This window comes from Cryptomeria japonica, chromosome 7 (assembly GCF_030272615.1).
Source record: "Cryptomeria japonica chromosome 7, Sugi_1.0, whole genome shotgun sequence".
In the NCBI taxonomy this organism is placed as follows: Eukaryota; Viridiplantae; Streptophyta; class Pinopsida; order Cupressales; family Cupressaceae; genus Cryptomeria; species Cryptomeria japonica.
In genome coordinates, this window is record NC_081411.1 from 613335048 (window position 1) to 613352275 (window position 17228).

Consider the following 17228-nt stretch of genomic DNA (forward strand, 5'->3'; position numbering starts at 1 on the left):
ACCCATACAAGTGTTGAATCACCTCTTTGGCCTTATCCATGGCCTCATATAGATACCCCATGGAGTTATGATCCCTATCCACCATTCGTAAGACCTTCACCAACGGTTCTAACACCTAGATATAATTTTTTTTAACAAAAATCAACATATTTTAATATTAGAAAATCAAATTAAAATATTATCAATGAAAGTTTCAAAAATTACATTGATGATCTCCTCCACCATCTTGGCAAAATTAGAATAAAAAATGGCAACCAGAACCTTCTCTGCTTCAGGCTTCGTAGCATAAGGACTCCCCAACCATATTTCACTCACAAACATTTGCTTCAGGTTGGGCAATGCATCTAGTATGCACTGCAAGGTGAGGAAATTGGTAGCAAAGTGTGTGACACTCAATTGCATAAGATCCTTACCATTAGTGTGCTCTCTCATAATATTCAAGACCCATGTGTGATTGTAGATGCATTTGGTGATATTCCTTCCATCTTCAACCACTTTCTTCACCCAACTTAGTTTCCCCATGTCCTCAAGGAGCAAGTCAAGACAATGGGCAACACAAGGGCTCCAAAATAATGTCAGATTCCTAGCCATTAGAAGTTTGTCGGATGCCACATATGCAACTGCATTATCAGTCACAACCTGGATGACATTTTGCACTCCCATGTCCATCACCACCTCATCCAACATGTTGCACAAGGTTTCTGCATTCTTCACTTCATTGGAGTCATCAATTGATTTTGAAAATATTAACTGTCCCCCTAAAGCAACTAGAAAGTTGATGAGTGTCCTATTCCTACCATCCGTCCACCCATCAGAAAGAATGGTGTAGCCATTATTTTCCCAAATACTCCTTTTCTCTTCCACTAATGCATGAGTCTTTTGGACCTCATCCAACAATAATGATCAACTCATCTCATAATGACTTGGGGACTTGAACCCCTTACCTACCACAATCATTGCAGTGACCAAATGGTCCCAATATGGACTAGAAACAACATTGAACAAAATATTGTTGTAGATGCAAAATCGAGCACACGCCACCTTTTCCTGTTGGTGAGCCTCTTTATTCCATGTAGTACCTTGCAATCTAGGTTGTGCACCATGAGTGTTATGTGGAACAAAGTAGTTTTCCATATGGCTTCCCACACTTCCTGTTCCTTGTATATGTGGCCCAAGGGAAGAACTAGATGCACCCACATCTGTATGTGACCCTATAGAACTCAAATCTGCCCTTGGGGCTGCCATTGCTATTGTTGTTCTTTTTTTTGTTGCCTTCCTTTGATCATATGCTTCAAGCATTGCTATTGTATCCCCCATAGCCTCTTTAGGACATTTAGTACATGGTATGATATCTCGACATTCAATCTTTTCAAGGTGATATTTGAGCTGATTAATGCCACCTTTCACGAGCTTAGTGCAATGGATACAAATGACTTCTCCATCTGTTGGACCTGGTGTCGCATGTTTCCAACAAGGAACTCTCTTTCTGCCACCACCTCTACTTGCAAAAGCCATTTTCCTTCAAAAAAATAGGAAGAGAACCTAGCAAAAGAGAGAGATGACATTTAGAGAACAATAACACTATTATTCAGTTATTTCATTCCTATGAATCCTATCTATATCACAGTACCACTGTTATTAATAACAATGTTAATAATAATTAAAATTTAATATATTAAATTATTAACACTATTATTTAAAAATAACAATGTTAATACACTTAATATAATAAACCTTTTAAAAAAAAACTATTAATAATATTGTTAACAATTAGAGGAGGAAAAATAAAACAAGATGGCTTGTAACTTGCGAAAAATTGTAGATAATAAGAGAAGGGCTTTCAATCAAGTTCAATCGAGAGATCTTACTCGAACTAGTATAGGACACTCTGCAAATAGATTTGAGGTTCTGGGTCGTCATCCTCCCTCTGCCCCAAGGGTAAATTTTAAGAAGAAAAATCATGGGCACCTCCATTTTGCGTTGAATAACTCTGGGAAGGAACGACGACCTCAAAATCTGCATTCTTGATTTAGCCATAGAGGGCAAAATATCTAAGGGTGGAAAGTTGTTAAGAGCAAAAAAGCACGAAGGGAAATGCTCACTCAAGATAGGGCTGATCAAAATGGCAGAGACGAAAATTTTATGAGGGAAAATCTGGGTGATCCAGTGTGGGTTGCTCCCATCACTTTAGTGATCCCTAGATGTGCTTCTGGAGCCAATTTGATTCCCCTAGGAGAGAAGCAAAGCCCCGATGTTGCTTCTTCCTCAAACCTACCCTTTCCATATACCCGACCCGGGAATGAAATAAGGAGAGGGTTAGGTCAACCGAATCCCGATAGCAATCATATATCAGGGCACCATGAAAGGCGAGCAGATCAAATTAGGGGAAATGCAATTCCCATATCACATGAAAAATTCAGGAATCACGAGCTCTGGCGTATGTTTAATCACCAGGAGAGGCAATTCAATAAGAAATCTATGCCTGAAGCACACATTTGGCAGAATAGAACAAAAGAAGCAAACCCTAGGCCTTTGGGCAATGGAAACAACTCCAGTATGGTAATCAGAGAAGAAAAATATGCCAAGGGTTTGAGAGACCATTGCAGGAAATTTGGTCTTTTTGTCAAGTGGTGTGGGAATGGACAACCTGTTGAAACAATTGCAAGCTGGTTGGAACAAACATACACAGACCAGTTAAGTATTAGTATTCTCCCTAATGATTTTCTTTTTATTGATTGCAGAAAGGAAGCCTTAAAACATGAACTGCTAGTTGGGGATTATATTTTTTATCAGAGCTATAACTTCATATTCTTTGATTGGTAGTCAAATTTTAACCCTAGCTCACATAAATTTCAGAAGATGTAAAAATGGATAAGATTAAGAAACCTACCTATTGAGCTTATACATTCTCAAATATTATTTAAAATTGGAGATAAACTAGGAGGTTTTGTAGGCCTGGAAAAGGATTGGACACGCACTTCAGATCTAAAAATGTTAGTTAACATAGACATTAATTTAACTCAATTAAAAATCATAGAGTTTGTTATAGCAAATGTTAGATACCGCATTGACCCTAAATTTAATATTGGTCTCGTGTTTGATAACATTGCATATAGACTAAGCAACCCCTCTGTCAATAAAAGTAAGAGCCCAACCTATGTGCCACCAATAAAGGAAAGTGGTGTCAACAATAGCTCTAACATGGCGATGGGGAGCTCCAATGTAAACGATCATCAATTTGAGTAGGAAGTTGCTAGCAATCCTCCTTGCAGACCAATTGAGATTGAAGAAGGGGAGATTGTGGGTGAAAGTTTGCAAAACAAACCTTTTGTAATATTGACCCCTGTAGAAGGAAATGCGACAATCATTAACAATGAGATCTTGCAAGTGATTGAAGCAAGTGAAGAGAATATGGAGACGACCCTTGCTTTGGAAAACAAAATTCTATTGCCAATAGAAGATGTAGCAAGAACTGTAGAACAAAATGACCCAAGAATGCTACAAGCTCTTGAGAAGTCAGAGAATGTATTGGATGGGGACACAACTATTAAAGAGGTACCCATCACGTTTAATAACCAGATTCCTGCAGAAGAAGGGGATAAGGCTAAAGAGAAGGATTCACTGGATAAGATAGTTAAGGAATCCATGCCTAAGGAAGGTGAGAAGGATGAGAATATCATTAATTTGGCAATGAACCAAACATGCAATGAGGTAGTTAGTAAACTTATGGATAGGTTTGTGGAGGACATTGCTGATAAGGATGAAATGGCTCTGCAAAAACAGTTGCTAATTGCAAAATTTATGGAACTAGGGGATGATGAACAAGACAAGATAGATGAAGCAGAGATGATGTTATAACTAAATAATAAGGAGAATGAAGGAGTTACTGAAACCCTAGGAATTGCATAAATTGAATCGGGGAAAGCAACCCTTGACTGTGCCAAGCAACAAAAGAAAAAAGGGATAAAATCCCTATCTGAACTGAGAATTATAGATGGGTCAATAGAGGGCCAGACTAAACTGACTTCTATGTTTTATGCCGAGAAGGGGAAGGTCCTTCCCAAAGAGCCATGAAACTCATAACCTGTAATCTTAGGGGTGTGAATGCCCCTAACAAGCAACATATCATAAAGTGTTGCATCACAACAACTAAATCAGATATCATAATGATACAAGAAACTAAACTTAATACATAGAACATTGATTCATTTAGGCAAAGATTAGGTGTCATGGAATTGGTAGGCTCCCTGACAATTGGAACCTCTGGGGGACTAGCAGTGATATGGGACCCTAGATTTGTCTCTTTCACTAAAGATAGGTGTCAAGAAAATTGGATGAGTGGATGTGTTAAAAGCATTAAGAATAATATGCAGTTCCTCTTGATAAATGTTTATGGGCCAACACAGAATAGGGACAAAAGACGGGTTTGGAGCGAAATAGATCAATATCTGGTAACAATCCCAAACCAGAACTGTATTTTAGGAGGGGACTTTAATGCCATGACTACTTATACAAATAAATGGGGTGGGAGCCGAAAAGTATTTCAATTGGACACTGATTTTAAGGACTAGGTTAATAATTTTTTTTTTTTATGGAAATTAAAATTGCTAGGGATTCATTCACATGGAATAACAGGAGGAGAGGATTTAGTAACATATCAGAGAAATTAGATAGATTCTTTCTTGAAGAAAGTCTGATTGACTTCCCTTATACCCTATCAGCGAAAATCTCCCCATATCTAGATCAGATCATTATCCAGTCTAGCTAACCATCAAAGAAGACACTAGGCTCAAAAGATGCCCTTTCAAGTTTGAACAAATGTGGTTGAAAGATGATAAAGTATTAGAGTTAATAGAGAAATGGTGGAAGGAGGCAGATATTTAAGGATCTAAGTTATTTGGGGTAGTTAGCAAACTAAAGATAGTAAAAAACAAGTTGTTGTCATGGAATAAAAATTACTTTGACAACATCTTTGAGTCAAAGATAAAATTAGAAGAAAAATTAGAAAGGGTTAATGATGCGGTAATTGAAAATGGAATGGATGAGACACTCTATCTTAGAGAAAAGGGGTTATTAGCTAGATATGAAGATATCTTAGCTAAGGAAGAAATTTTTTTATGTCAGAAATCTGGAGAAACATGGCTAAATGCAGGGGATAAGAACACAATTTTTTTCCATAATAGCTCTAAACAGAGGAGGACTATTAACATAATAATTAAGATAAAAAATGGTTATGGTGTTAGTATAGAGGACCCTATTCAGATTGTAGCTGAGGCTATTAGGTATTATGAGAATATTCTAAATAACTGGGAGGGCTCTAATTTGGGTAATCAGAACAACATTCTAGCAAGTATCCCGAAGATTATATCGAAAGATTAGAACAAGAGTTTGTTGGCTATATTTTCTAAAGCTAAGGTCGAAGTAGCACTAATGCAAATGAGCCCAGATAAGGCTCCAGGACTGGATGGGTTCCTAGCCACCTTCCATAAATGCTGGCATTTCATAGGTGATGAGATGACAAAGGCCTTGGAAGGGGCGAGGAACTCAGGAAGCTTACTAAAGGAAATTAACAATACTTTCTTAGTCCTTATACCCAAGAAAGATAAAGCAATTTTTTTTTATGATTTTAGGCTAATAGCACTATGCAATACTATTTATAAATTACTCACTAAGACCATGGCAAATATAATACAAAAGTTTCTCCCTTTCTTAATTAGTGAAGAGCAAATGGGCTTGGTCCCTGGGAGGTCTATATATTATGGGATTATCATAGCCCAAGAAGCTATTCATTCTATTCAGTAGAATGGTGATTCGAGCATGCTAATTAAGTTAGACATCAAAAAGGCCTATGATAAGGTAGAATGACACTTCCTTTGCAAATGTTTGGAAGCCTTTGGCTTCGCTAAACAGTAGATCAACCTAATCTTTGAATGTATTTCCACTCCAAAAATGTCAATCCTTGTAAATGGTACCCCAAAAGGTTTTTTCAGCATATCCAGAGGATTGAGATAGGAGGATCCCATATCTCCCTTCTTATTCAATATTATGACGGAATCTTTAGGCAGAACCATAACAAAAGGTAGAGAAATGAATATTGTTAAGGGTATCAAAATAACTAGTGAGTCAAACCCTACCACGCACCAACAATTTGTTGATTGACACCATGCTATATGGCCAAGGAGGTAGACAAGAAGCACAAGCATTTTAAAATATTCTCGACTCCTATACTAAGGCCTCAAGACAGGAAATTAGCAAGAAAGTTTTTTTTTTCTTTAATACGATTTTGAACATGGAAAATGTAATATGCAATATTCTGAACTTTAAAAAAGGAAAACTGCCATGTAAATACCTAGGGCTGCCCCTAGATAAAGGTTGTAGGGCCACAAAATTATGGGATCAGATGGTGTCTTGAATAAAGAATAGAACAAAAGCTTGGAAAGGTAGATGGCTCTCCTCTGCATGAAGAGCAACTATGTTAAAATCAGTACTATCAGCAATTCCAATCTATCATTTTTCTTGCATGAATATCCCTATAGCAAAGAAGGAGAAACTGAACGAACACCTAAGAACTTTCTTCTGGCAAGGAGCGGGGGGGGGGGGGGGGGGGGGGAAATAAAATCTCATTATTAGCATGGGATAAGGTTTGTAGGCCCAAGGAGGAAGGGGGTGCTGGAATTAAAAGTATTAAGGAACAAAGTAAGGCTTTAGGTGCTAAATTAATTTGGAGAATGTACAAAAACTCTCATTTAAATGAGTTAAAATCCTAAGTCACAAATACCTGAATAACAATGATTCAACTAGTATTTTCACGACTACAACCCCCCCAAGAGGATCGCATATATGGAACTTTATGTTAGAATGCAAAAGCACTATTACTAAGAAATTAACTTGGAACCTTGGCAATGGAGAACATGCCCTGTTATGGTCAGACTCTTGGGGTGGTTATACATCTATAGAAAGACTTTCCAACTTTGAAAACTCTAAAACCCTCTTGGAATCTCGATGGGGCAAACATGTTAAAGATTACATTGAAGAAGTGGATGGGGAAATAGCTAAGGGATGGAGGAGGAAATCCTTGTCTAACATTAACATCCCAGATATGGAAAAAGAGGAGATCACTAGGATCCTTGGAAATAGGAATATTACCTTTCGCTTTGGTGTTGATAGACTGGTTTGGGATGGCTTGAAATATGGAGACTACAACACTAAGGATGGGTATAACTACCTTGTTAGGAGACAATTAAGGCCCAAGACTAATATCCGATTGGAATTATGTTGGGATAAGAATTGTTCACCTAAGGCTGGCATGTTTTCATGGCTGGCTTTACAGAACAGGATCCTGACAGCTGACAAGTTCAGAAAAATGGGATATGAGGGACCGAGAAGATGCCTGCTATGTGAAGAGGAAGTGGAGGATACAAATCACATATTACTGACTTGTAAGTTCTCTAACCAATGTTGGATGTGGCTATGCAAAAAGTTGGGATGGAGCTCAACTTTGCCCAATTCCATCTTGAGTATGTTCCAAGCCTGACCTATCATAAAGAAGAGTTGTTTGTATGGAAGTCTATGGATAGTAGAACCCTCTATTGTTATATGGGAGTTATGGAAGGAATGAAATAGATGCGTTTTCAAGGATAAGAAGATGGGTTGGGAACAACTAAAAAATAAAATTGAGGTTGCCATCACTGAAATTGTAAGCAACATGATTATGAATCAACAAAAAATGATGACCAAGATGACTTACTGGGATGAGAAGATGAGGGGAAGATGTATTGGTCTTAAGATTCCCCCTATTTAGGGCATGGAGCTGAGGAAAATAAATGAAAAAGAGAAGAATGTGTTTGGCAGCCTCCTAAGAGAGGGTGGTTCAAGCTCAACTTTTATGGTGCATCACGTGGTAACCCAGGTCAAGCAGGCATAGGATGTTGTCTTCATAATTCAAATAGAATAGGTGGCAAGGTATGCAAAACCCATTGGTATTGAGACTAATAACATGGCCGTGTTGATGGCCCTTGTGGAAGAGCTTCTAATATGTAAAGATATGAAGGTGGAGAAATTAGCCATTGAAGTCGATTCTGCAATTGTGGTTAATCCTTTAAGAAAAGGATTTATGCCAAACTAGAGGCTTAATGCAATACTCACAAGAGCCCTATACTTAGTCCAATCATTCAAGAAGACAATATTCAACCACATATATAGAGAGGGCAACTCCCATGCAGATGAACTAGCAAATATGGGAGCATATGGGAATACCATAATGTAATGAGGGAGTCTGGTGAGAATTTCAAATCCTTGGCAAGATCAAGATTTGGGAGAGCAAGGTAGTCATAGAAAAACTAGAAAAACTAGTAAAACTGAGAGCAATATGGACAAATATTCAAACAAGGGTATAGGAGGCTAGTCGTTTGTATTAACAAGGGATGACACAACCTCCTAACATAACTAGTCATTCTAACTAATAATTAGCAACTTAGCTGATCCTGGTAGGATTATAGGTTGTTTTTATTATCTCTGGCTCTTTTCTTATGGTGGGTGTATATATATATGGGATGGATCGATAATTGCCAGCTTAAAGTAAACCTAATGGACTAGAAACTAATAAATGGCAGAAATTCAAGCACTCAATGTAGGTCTCCTCTGGGGAAAAAACTTATAATCAGAAAATAGGAAATTGAAGGAGATTTGGCAATCATTATTTATGGTTTAAAGGAATGAATTCACACCTAATAGGTATATAAATGTCCACATAGGAGGGGCTATTGTCCCTCTCAAAGGCTTAAAATATTAGACTCTAAATCTTATATAAAGCAAAGACAACGATAAGGCCGATAAACTTGCAAACTTAGGGGCTGATTAGAATTGGGTAGAAATATTGGAAGGAGTCGAAGAGAGATAACCTTTTCCCTTCTAGACACCTATAGGAATGCTCTAACCATAATATGTATTGGCCCCTTTAATTAAATAAAGTAAGTCACATATTAAACCCACCCTTACAAGTAATGGTCTTGATAATGAGAGCCCTCAATAATAGTATTAACATGGGTAGCTGGCAACTTATGATATCTTTGCAAGGCAGCCATATTAAGTAGATCTTCATCATCACCGTACTTCTTGAAGGACAACTCACTTAACGTGAGAATTTATCACCAGTAATAATTTGCATCGTCTTCAACTTTTAAACAGGATGGGCTGTCTTTGTTTAATGTGGAATTTCCTTGAACTGTAGTGTTTGATTTCAATGGAGTCACACATTGTGCTTTTTCCTAAGGCAAAACATAGGATGATAGCGTTTAGGGGTAAGGTTAAACTAGAAAGGTGGCGTAGGGTCTTAAACGACTTAGATGATTTATTGGTTAGGGTAATTCATGAAATTATGGGGGAGGATATTATCAACTATGACCATGGATTCAGGGTAAATCCAGACATTCCATCAACATTTGCGGCAATCCTTTTGGTGTTAAAATTGTCAAAGGTAGATGTAATATACCTCTGCAAAGCAATTTTCAGGACAAAACTCCTCAGGGGCCTAGAAATTGTGGTAGATAATGTGGATGAACATTTAAGGATCCCCTTTCCTGAAGACTACGAGTTGGAAAGGGGCAAGAAGGCCAAACTCTAAAAGGAAGGCATTGTTCGTCACCCTATTCTGGTAATAAAGGATAGGAAACAATTCATATAGAGGAAATCAATTATGAAGCGCAATATTGATTTCCTCCTGAAGTGGCTACATCTGAAGCCAACAAAGGGCACCCAATGGTGGGTTGAATACATGAGAGCCGAAGGATTTGAGCCCCTACTAGAATTTCCAGAGGCAGAGTTGAGTAACTTTCAAGTTTTACCCCCTGTAATTATCAGGGCTTCTCACCTTCAGGATGCTAGGAGGAGTGCAAGGGCGATGCAGAAAAGGAAGGCTAGTGAAGACGAAAGTGGAAGTATGACAGCTCCCCAGTTCCATGGTTTGGAACCTAATTGAGGTTTCCTCTTTAGAATATAGTAATCCTTTGCTTTTGTAGGAGTATACATTTTGTTAAGTTTGGTACTACTCCTAGAATCTGACAATAATGGTGATTAGGGTATGAACTCCTCATTTATTTTGGACCTATGTGTTGTTTAAAGACTTCTCATATAGTATCTATCAGTCTTTCTAAAAATAGGACTACAGACAAATCTCTAAGAAAGTTTATGAGTATCCACACACACACACACACACACACACATTCTCTTTATGGAATATATTTGGTCACAAAAACTCTTCATTTGGTCTGATTTTATATGCAAAGGCAGTTAGGCGTGGATAGTTTGGTAGATTTCCTTATGTTTTGATTATTTTATTATAGGGACAGAGAAGGATTTTTTTTCTTCAGAAAATTCTCTTACATTTTATTTATTAATATTTTGCTGCATTGTTTATGAAGTGCCGATGTGATGATTATTCTTTCTCTTGATTGATGATGATGAAGAATTTAAGTTCTGCTTAAATGATTAATTAGTGCTCTCATGAAATTCGACCTTAGGATGAGGATAAGTAGCTCTTTTAATTTAGCTTCTCTCTCTTTTGAGCATTTTAAGACAATAGATTTCAATCTTGGGTTGAAACATAGTCTCGCACTACCAACATAATTAGATCTGTCTTCTTTCCAACTTTCAAATGCACCAGTAAAGGGCAGTTGATCAGTTCTTTTTGAAGTTGAATTCTTGTAAGTAGCATTCTTCTGAATTATGAGTTTACTTGTAGATAGTCCTTAAGTTATGTAATGGAAAATAGGGCACTAGTTACTATTTATTGCATTCTAATACGTCTAACAAGTTTTGGAGCAACATAGTGGTTTCAGCATTTCAGGGCAGCATTGCATGCTAGAGAATGAGTCGCATGGATGTTTACTCGGGGATGGTCGAGGGAACATGGATAGGAGAAGCCAGAGGAATGGAAATTAGAGGCTGACAGAGAAGTATCTGCTTCTGTAAAAAGAGATGTATTTAAGGCAGAATACAATGTAATATATGTATTTCTAATGCTGTACTAGGGGAGAAACTCCTTGGTAAAGCCATGTATTATCTATGCTGGTGTCAGACAATAAAGCCTAGAGTAATTCATGTATTATCTGTAAATAGTTTTACTAGGAAGCATTTCCTTGGGCAAGACCAGAGGTTTTCTTTACCCAGATCTTTCCTACCGGTGCCCACACTGAATCAGGGTGTAAAATCATTTTTAAATTAATAAAATTATTCGGCTACAGCCTATTACCTATAAAAAAAAAAAAAAAATTGTTAAAAGTTAAAACATAAAAATTTAAAAATCACAGAATCATAGGAATTTTTTTTTTAAAATGCTTGTTTCAATCAGAATAAAATTTGTAAAAACCTGCAATCTTGATCTTCTCGCTTGGATTTTCACATGCAATCCTACAATTTGTGCCTTGGTCGAGCTGCTTTTTGCTTGTGATTCGTGTCAGATGCCCTAGTCATGTTGTTTATTTTTGCTCCCGTCGTAGCTTGTAGTGAAATGAAATAACATAGCGTTTACTTTTTTTGTCTTAAAACCCAATATCATTTTTAACTTTTTACTGCAAGTTTTTTGGTCGTCGTTTGGGGATTTTCAACGGGTTTAGCGCGTTTAACTCACTGTGATTTTAAAAAAAAGCCGTCATCGAGTATATGTGCGAGTGCACGCTCCACTACGACTCACGAGTGCTCGAAGTTTTCCGTGAACTCGCGCAGTTTTACAAGCTTACTCCATGCAAAACACCTCATCAAAAACACAAAATCTGCAAATCACAAAGAGTTTTTAGGGGATGTCTATTCATTCGATCCTCCTAATCTGCCTTCTTAATGCTGTAAAAATGCAAAAAAAAACAGCTGAAATATAATTGTAGTTAAGCAAACTTACGTTTTTGATGAGATATGGTAAATAGCCATTACTTCTGCCTCCATAGGATCGCTTACTTAAAAATTGTAAATTGTTTACATAGACGCCGGAATAATCTCATAGAACCTTCCGCTCGATATTTACACACAGGCCCCTAAATACGATCGCTTACTTAAAAATTGTCTACAACGTATGATATCCTATGACAATTGTTAATAGCCAGAATATACTTTTTCATTTTTCATTTTCTTTTTTGCTCGTAACGAGTGAATTTAAACAGCCGAGGAATGTATCAGATAATTTTGGGCCTGGGGTGGTGTGCAGAGGAATGGCCTCCAAATTCTGCTTCTTGCCCAGATCGTTTCCATTTCTTCCCGTTTGCATTGAATCTACTTATGCAAAATTAAGTTTAAATAGAAGTAGATTAATATTGAAGAATCGTAGAAGGAAGGACGCTGGATTACTCACAGTGGCGAGAATTGTAGTAGGAGGATCCGAAGCAGAAGAAGAAAAAGGGGCTCAAAATAATAATGCGAGACAGTCAAACTTGGAACAAATTCAAAGGGATGGAGAACCTCCCACCTTTGTTTCGGCACCCGGTCGTCGGATTGTAGCAGGTGATCCCATTTCTTCATTTTAGCTACTTTTTGTTTTCTTTTTTGATATTATCAGATTTAAAAGAGAACAATTCTGTAGTTTGGAATCTTGAATGCAGTTGTGACACCCTAGATTTTGTGAGAAATTTTAATTTTAGTACTCTGTAAATTTAGCCGTCAAGTCGCCAAATTTTGCATGGACTAGTTTGAGAATGTTTTAAGCCCTTGAAAAACTTTTCTATGGTTTATCTGCGCCGCTAATGTAAAAATGCAAACACTTGAAAAACTTCCCATCCAAAAATAATGATGCATTGATTATTAAAATCAGTGACAACCTCTGAAATATCTGAAAAATCGAAGACAAGAAACTACTTTGGTGCCAGAAACATGTCGGCAACGCCAAATTAGAACATCCTGCCTACCTCATTCATGACAACAGAACAAAGAAATAACTCATCCTAGCAATTCAATGGAACTGATAGATGGACCTTCCCAAAAATATCCGAGGAAACAAGGAATCTGAAAGTTCTGTAATTAAAATGAAGTAGATGAAACACATATTTTTTAAAGTCTGTTCACTATATAATTATATTAATTATTCATACGATTACACAGGTATTTGCATTCAAAATGAGGTACATGAAATCTTGAATCAAGACAATCAAACAAAGATCGAGGGTTCTATTTTAAATGAAACACTCATGGAAAAAACTTCTAATCAAATAAACACACTTTGACAAGAAGTTATACTCATCCTATCCTATTTTATCTAGTATGTAGTAGTTCTCCAAGATTGCATGCACTATTATTAAGCCTATGTTCTAGTTATTTTTCTTGGATTATTCAAACTGGGTTTCACATCGAATGGTCTATCCAGTAACTAAAAGAAAGCAGATTTAGGTTATAATTTTACTTCCATAAACATTACATTGAAAGAAAGATGTACTAATTACAACTACATTAACAAGTACTGATTTCTGTCGCTTATCATTTTGTCAGGATTAAAGATTGCAAATAATCTTCCATATTGCCACTAAATAAAATATGCATACATATTCACAACATTGTAGCAGGAACATGTACGGGGACTTTGTTAGACAGTTCAGATAACCGGAAGAGAACTGAGAGGGGGAGTGAATCGGTTGTCACAGATTACCGGAAGCATTAGCAATTTAAATTTTAATACCGGAACCCAAAACAATAATATCAGAATAGCAGTTAATCCAATTAAGCATAAACAATAATCATAGAATAAAAGCCATCCACACAACACCAAGATTTGTACGTGGAAAACCCGGTAAAAGGAAAAACCACGATGGGAAGCCTACCCACAGTCAGATAATACTTCTGCAGTAAGTATGTGAATTTACAATGAAGGGGCCTGCACTTGCAGAAAGGCCAACAGCCTAGAGCACACTGCTCATCACAAAAGGAGTCTCACTGACTACATACAAATCCAGACTACAATCCAGAGAAGTGTTGAACTGCAAAAGATAGCATCTCCTATACCTGAGTACAGTTCCGGTTAAGCTCAATACCGGAGGACTAAATCCTCTTACTCAAACCCAATTCGATCTCCAATGATCGACCAACTCTTCTGCCTGAATGATATTACATTACTCGCACATTACATTCCTTGCCCATGACCTCTTACAATAACCATGATGATCTACAATAAGATCTTACATTTTATTTATACAAACCCTCGACCATAAACAATTAGGTCGGCCACTAGACAATAAACCAATTACATAATTATAAACCATGTCGGCCTTAGATCAAAACAAATAATATCCACACATAAGACATCTCGGAAATACAACAATAGGTCCTATCCACACGTTACATTAATGCCGGTCCATAACTTAGATCAACCGGGACCAAGTATAGGTCCACACGTTTCAGTAATGATCTCCAAACGCCAAGTCTCAAACATGATCACCAACAGCATCCTGAAACTCCATCAGAAGCTGCACCAACACCAATTATGCAATGCATCAAAGATCTCCACCAAAAGCTTTGCCGGTGAAACCCTCGCCGGAACCAGAAACCAATCTTCTAAGTAAGCAGGATAGCATCCAATCACCAGACCGAAACCAATTGACCAAATATGAGTATGAGTATCATGAACAAGCCAATTCCATCACTAGATCATACCAGAGCCTACCGGATCCAAGTTAACCAAAAACCACTCAACCTACCGGGACCAGAAGGGTGACGGTAAAGCATCCAAGCAGCTAGTGTTGACATCAATGACAAAACATCAATGCAACACATAATCAATTCCACCAAATGGCCAACAGACTTGCAGCTGTTGCTACAAACATAGGAATTCAGCTGATATCCTTGAAAAGCTGCATCTTTAAGCCACTGATCTTGACTGAGCTGAACAAACCTGGATGTCATCATCATTACTAGATGGAAAAATGAGAAGCTTCAGGTCATTGTGGATGTCAATCCCTATATTCTTTATCAGCACCCAACATGTCCATCCAAAATATTGAAAATACTTTCCAGGTATTGAGATGCAAACACAATTGTATATGGATTAGTGACTAAATGTTTAATATCCTTGATAGTAAAATGGAGAAGCTAAGAGCAACCACATGCAAAAACACTCAAAACTTTACCAAGAGTGAACATTGTGTCTAGTGTAAGGGCTCTAGTATAGGAATTTTCTCAAGTATAGCTGCCACGTATGTTTATTCATCTGCATCGATTTTCCTTCTCATCTTGACAATCTTAGTGAGCCTATTAGAAATTAGGATCTTAGGATACTAATCATTATAAACAAAATATAAATTAAATGAAATGAGAATCATACATGCATAAATGTACACATTACAGAAGATATACATGGGGAAAACCCTTTCTGGTTAAAAATCTTATCAAGCATCATTTTATTAAAACACTTACAAATGTAGTCTATCATAAAATAGACTTGAACCAGGGGATACCCGTCCACATACTTTCACATGACTTGTAATACCTCTTGTACATAGTGATACAACTCACTATAAAGCTCCAAATTCACGTGCTTCTCAAATGAGAGAGAACCTCCTTAAATATAGGAGGAAGGGTGGCTTCACTAGTCACACCTTTTCAATAACCCCTATTCACAAATAATTAATAATCTAATAGATATTAGATTATAATTATTTCAAATGGGATATGCTTATAAAGCATATAATATATTAACCTTATTTTAGAACATTATATAAATAATAAATGTTATAAGGGTATGACCCCTAATAACATTATGTTCTAACAGAGCCATTTCTTGACGTAAGGGCATTGATTGCATTTTGCAAAAGACTTCAGAAAATCTTCCTCTAAAGCTCTGGCAAACTGAACTGGGCCTTGACAATTCTCCTTGCCCTTAGCAGAATGAGATTTAGGAATATCTGAATATCTCTAACAAGATACTATAGGGCATTGGTTATGAAGTATCCCCAACTCTTGATCCTTGACATTTTGCACTATGTTATCTTATTAGATTTGCGAGTTCGGACCTATCTTTACTTGCATGCCCCGTGGGATGAATTCCTTGATATCCTCAATCCCCAACTCTTGATATTTCAATCCTTGTATCATTTTGGAGTCAATTATATGGAGACACTCTTATTTGTTTGCTTTGGTCATAAGGTATGGTGTACTCTTGGTCCTCAATCCTTAAGTAGTATGGGTTATAAGCTATCCCCAATGTCAGACTCCCTATTGTTTCCTTCATACATCATTTTAGAGTTGGTGCTGTGAGGGTAATTTGATTTGAATGTCTTTGGCATGGGTTATAAGGTATCCTTGATCCTTGATTCCCAAAACCCTAAACTTTGCAACTCGCACATTTAGCAATGTTTGCTTCCACCTACTTCCTTGCACAACCTAGGTCACCATTAATGATCATATTTGACACTACATCTACTCCAAGGGTGTTTTTTCACCCAAAATTTGTTGTTCATCTCAAAGGTACGAATTTACACACAAATTCAATGGTGGAGGATAAGAATGTCATGTCATAATTAATGTGATGGTTATAATTTTGACATGGATGGTTTCCATGCAAGCTACAGGCTGCTTGTTTCAGTGGATTTTGCAGGATCTAATCTTGTTTAACATGCATCATTTGCGACCTGCAATTCTTCTTTGATTCTTGAAGCAATAGGGCAACCAACAAAGTGCTATGTATGCTAGTTTGTTTTCTAGAAAAAAGGTTGGTCATTTTCCCTCTTCCACGCAATTGCAAGTCAAGGGAGCTTCTAGGGTTTCAACTCATGCAAATCTAGTCAGCGTTAGAGCAATATTTTTTGTAAATCTTAGGGAGTTTAATATTGTAAATCTTGTAGCTGAATTCTCCACAGTTTCATTTGTTAATCTTTTGGGAAATTCTAGCTAGGGCTTCCTCTTGCCACTTGATTGGTATGAATGTAATTATTCAATGAATAAGACCACATTCAAATTCATTGCAAGCTTTGTAATGGTCATTTCTTCATTACATATGTATTTTTGTAGTTCGGAATGGAAAACTAAGAATGTTCAATCACTTGATATTATTATTTGTGGTGTATATATTTGTACAACTCATAGCCCTTTAATTTCTTCGTGTTGTCTCTCATGGTGTGTTGTGAATTTGTAACCCAATGAATAGGCACTGGTCCTAGAAGCTAATAATCCATCATGCGGCCAAAATGAAAACATCATTCACCATTATATGAGGAATAGGAGGTAGTTTGTATGTACTTCATGATTCTATTGTTATAACCAGG

The 17228-nt window shown here is 37.0% G+C and overlaps 1 protein-coding gene across 5 annotated transcripts in view; it reads left to right on the top strand.

The window, feature by feature from the left end:
* Positions 1-11968: 11968 nt before the first annotated feature.
* Positions 11969-17228, top strand: part of LOC131045037 (shewanella-like protein phosphatase 1) — a 174163-nt gene continuing 168903 nt past the window's right edge. For 4 of the 5 annotated variants that reach the window (XM_057978544.2, XM_057978546.2, XM_057978545.2 and 1 more), the window contains exon 1: positions 11969-12486. In XM_057978544.2, the coding sequence (XP_057834527.1) occupies positions 12072-12486 (415 nt within the window). In that variant the 5' untranslated portion in view covers positions 11969-12071. The remainder of the gene's footprint in view (positions 12487-17228) is intronic. The other variant, XM_057978547.2, reaches the window with a different exon arrangement.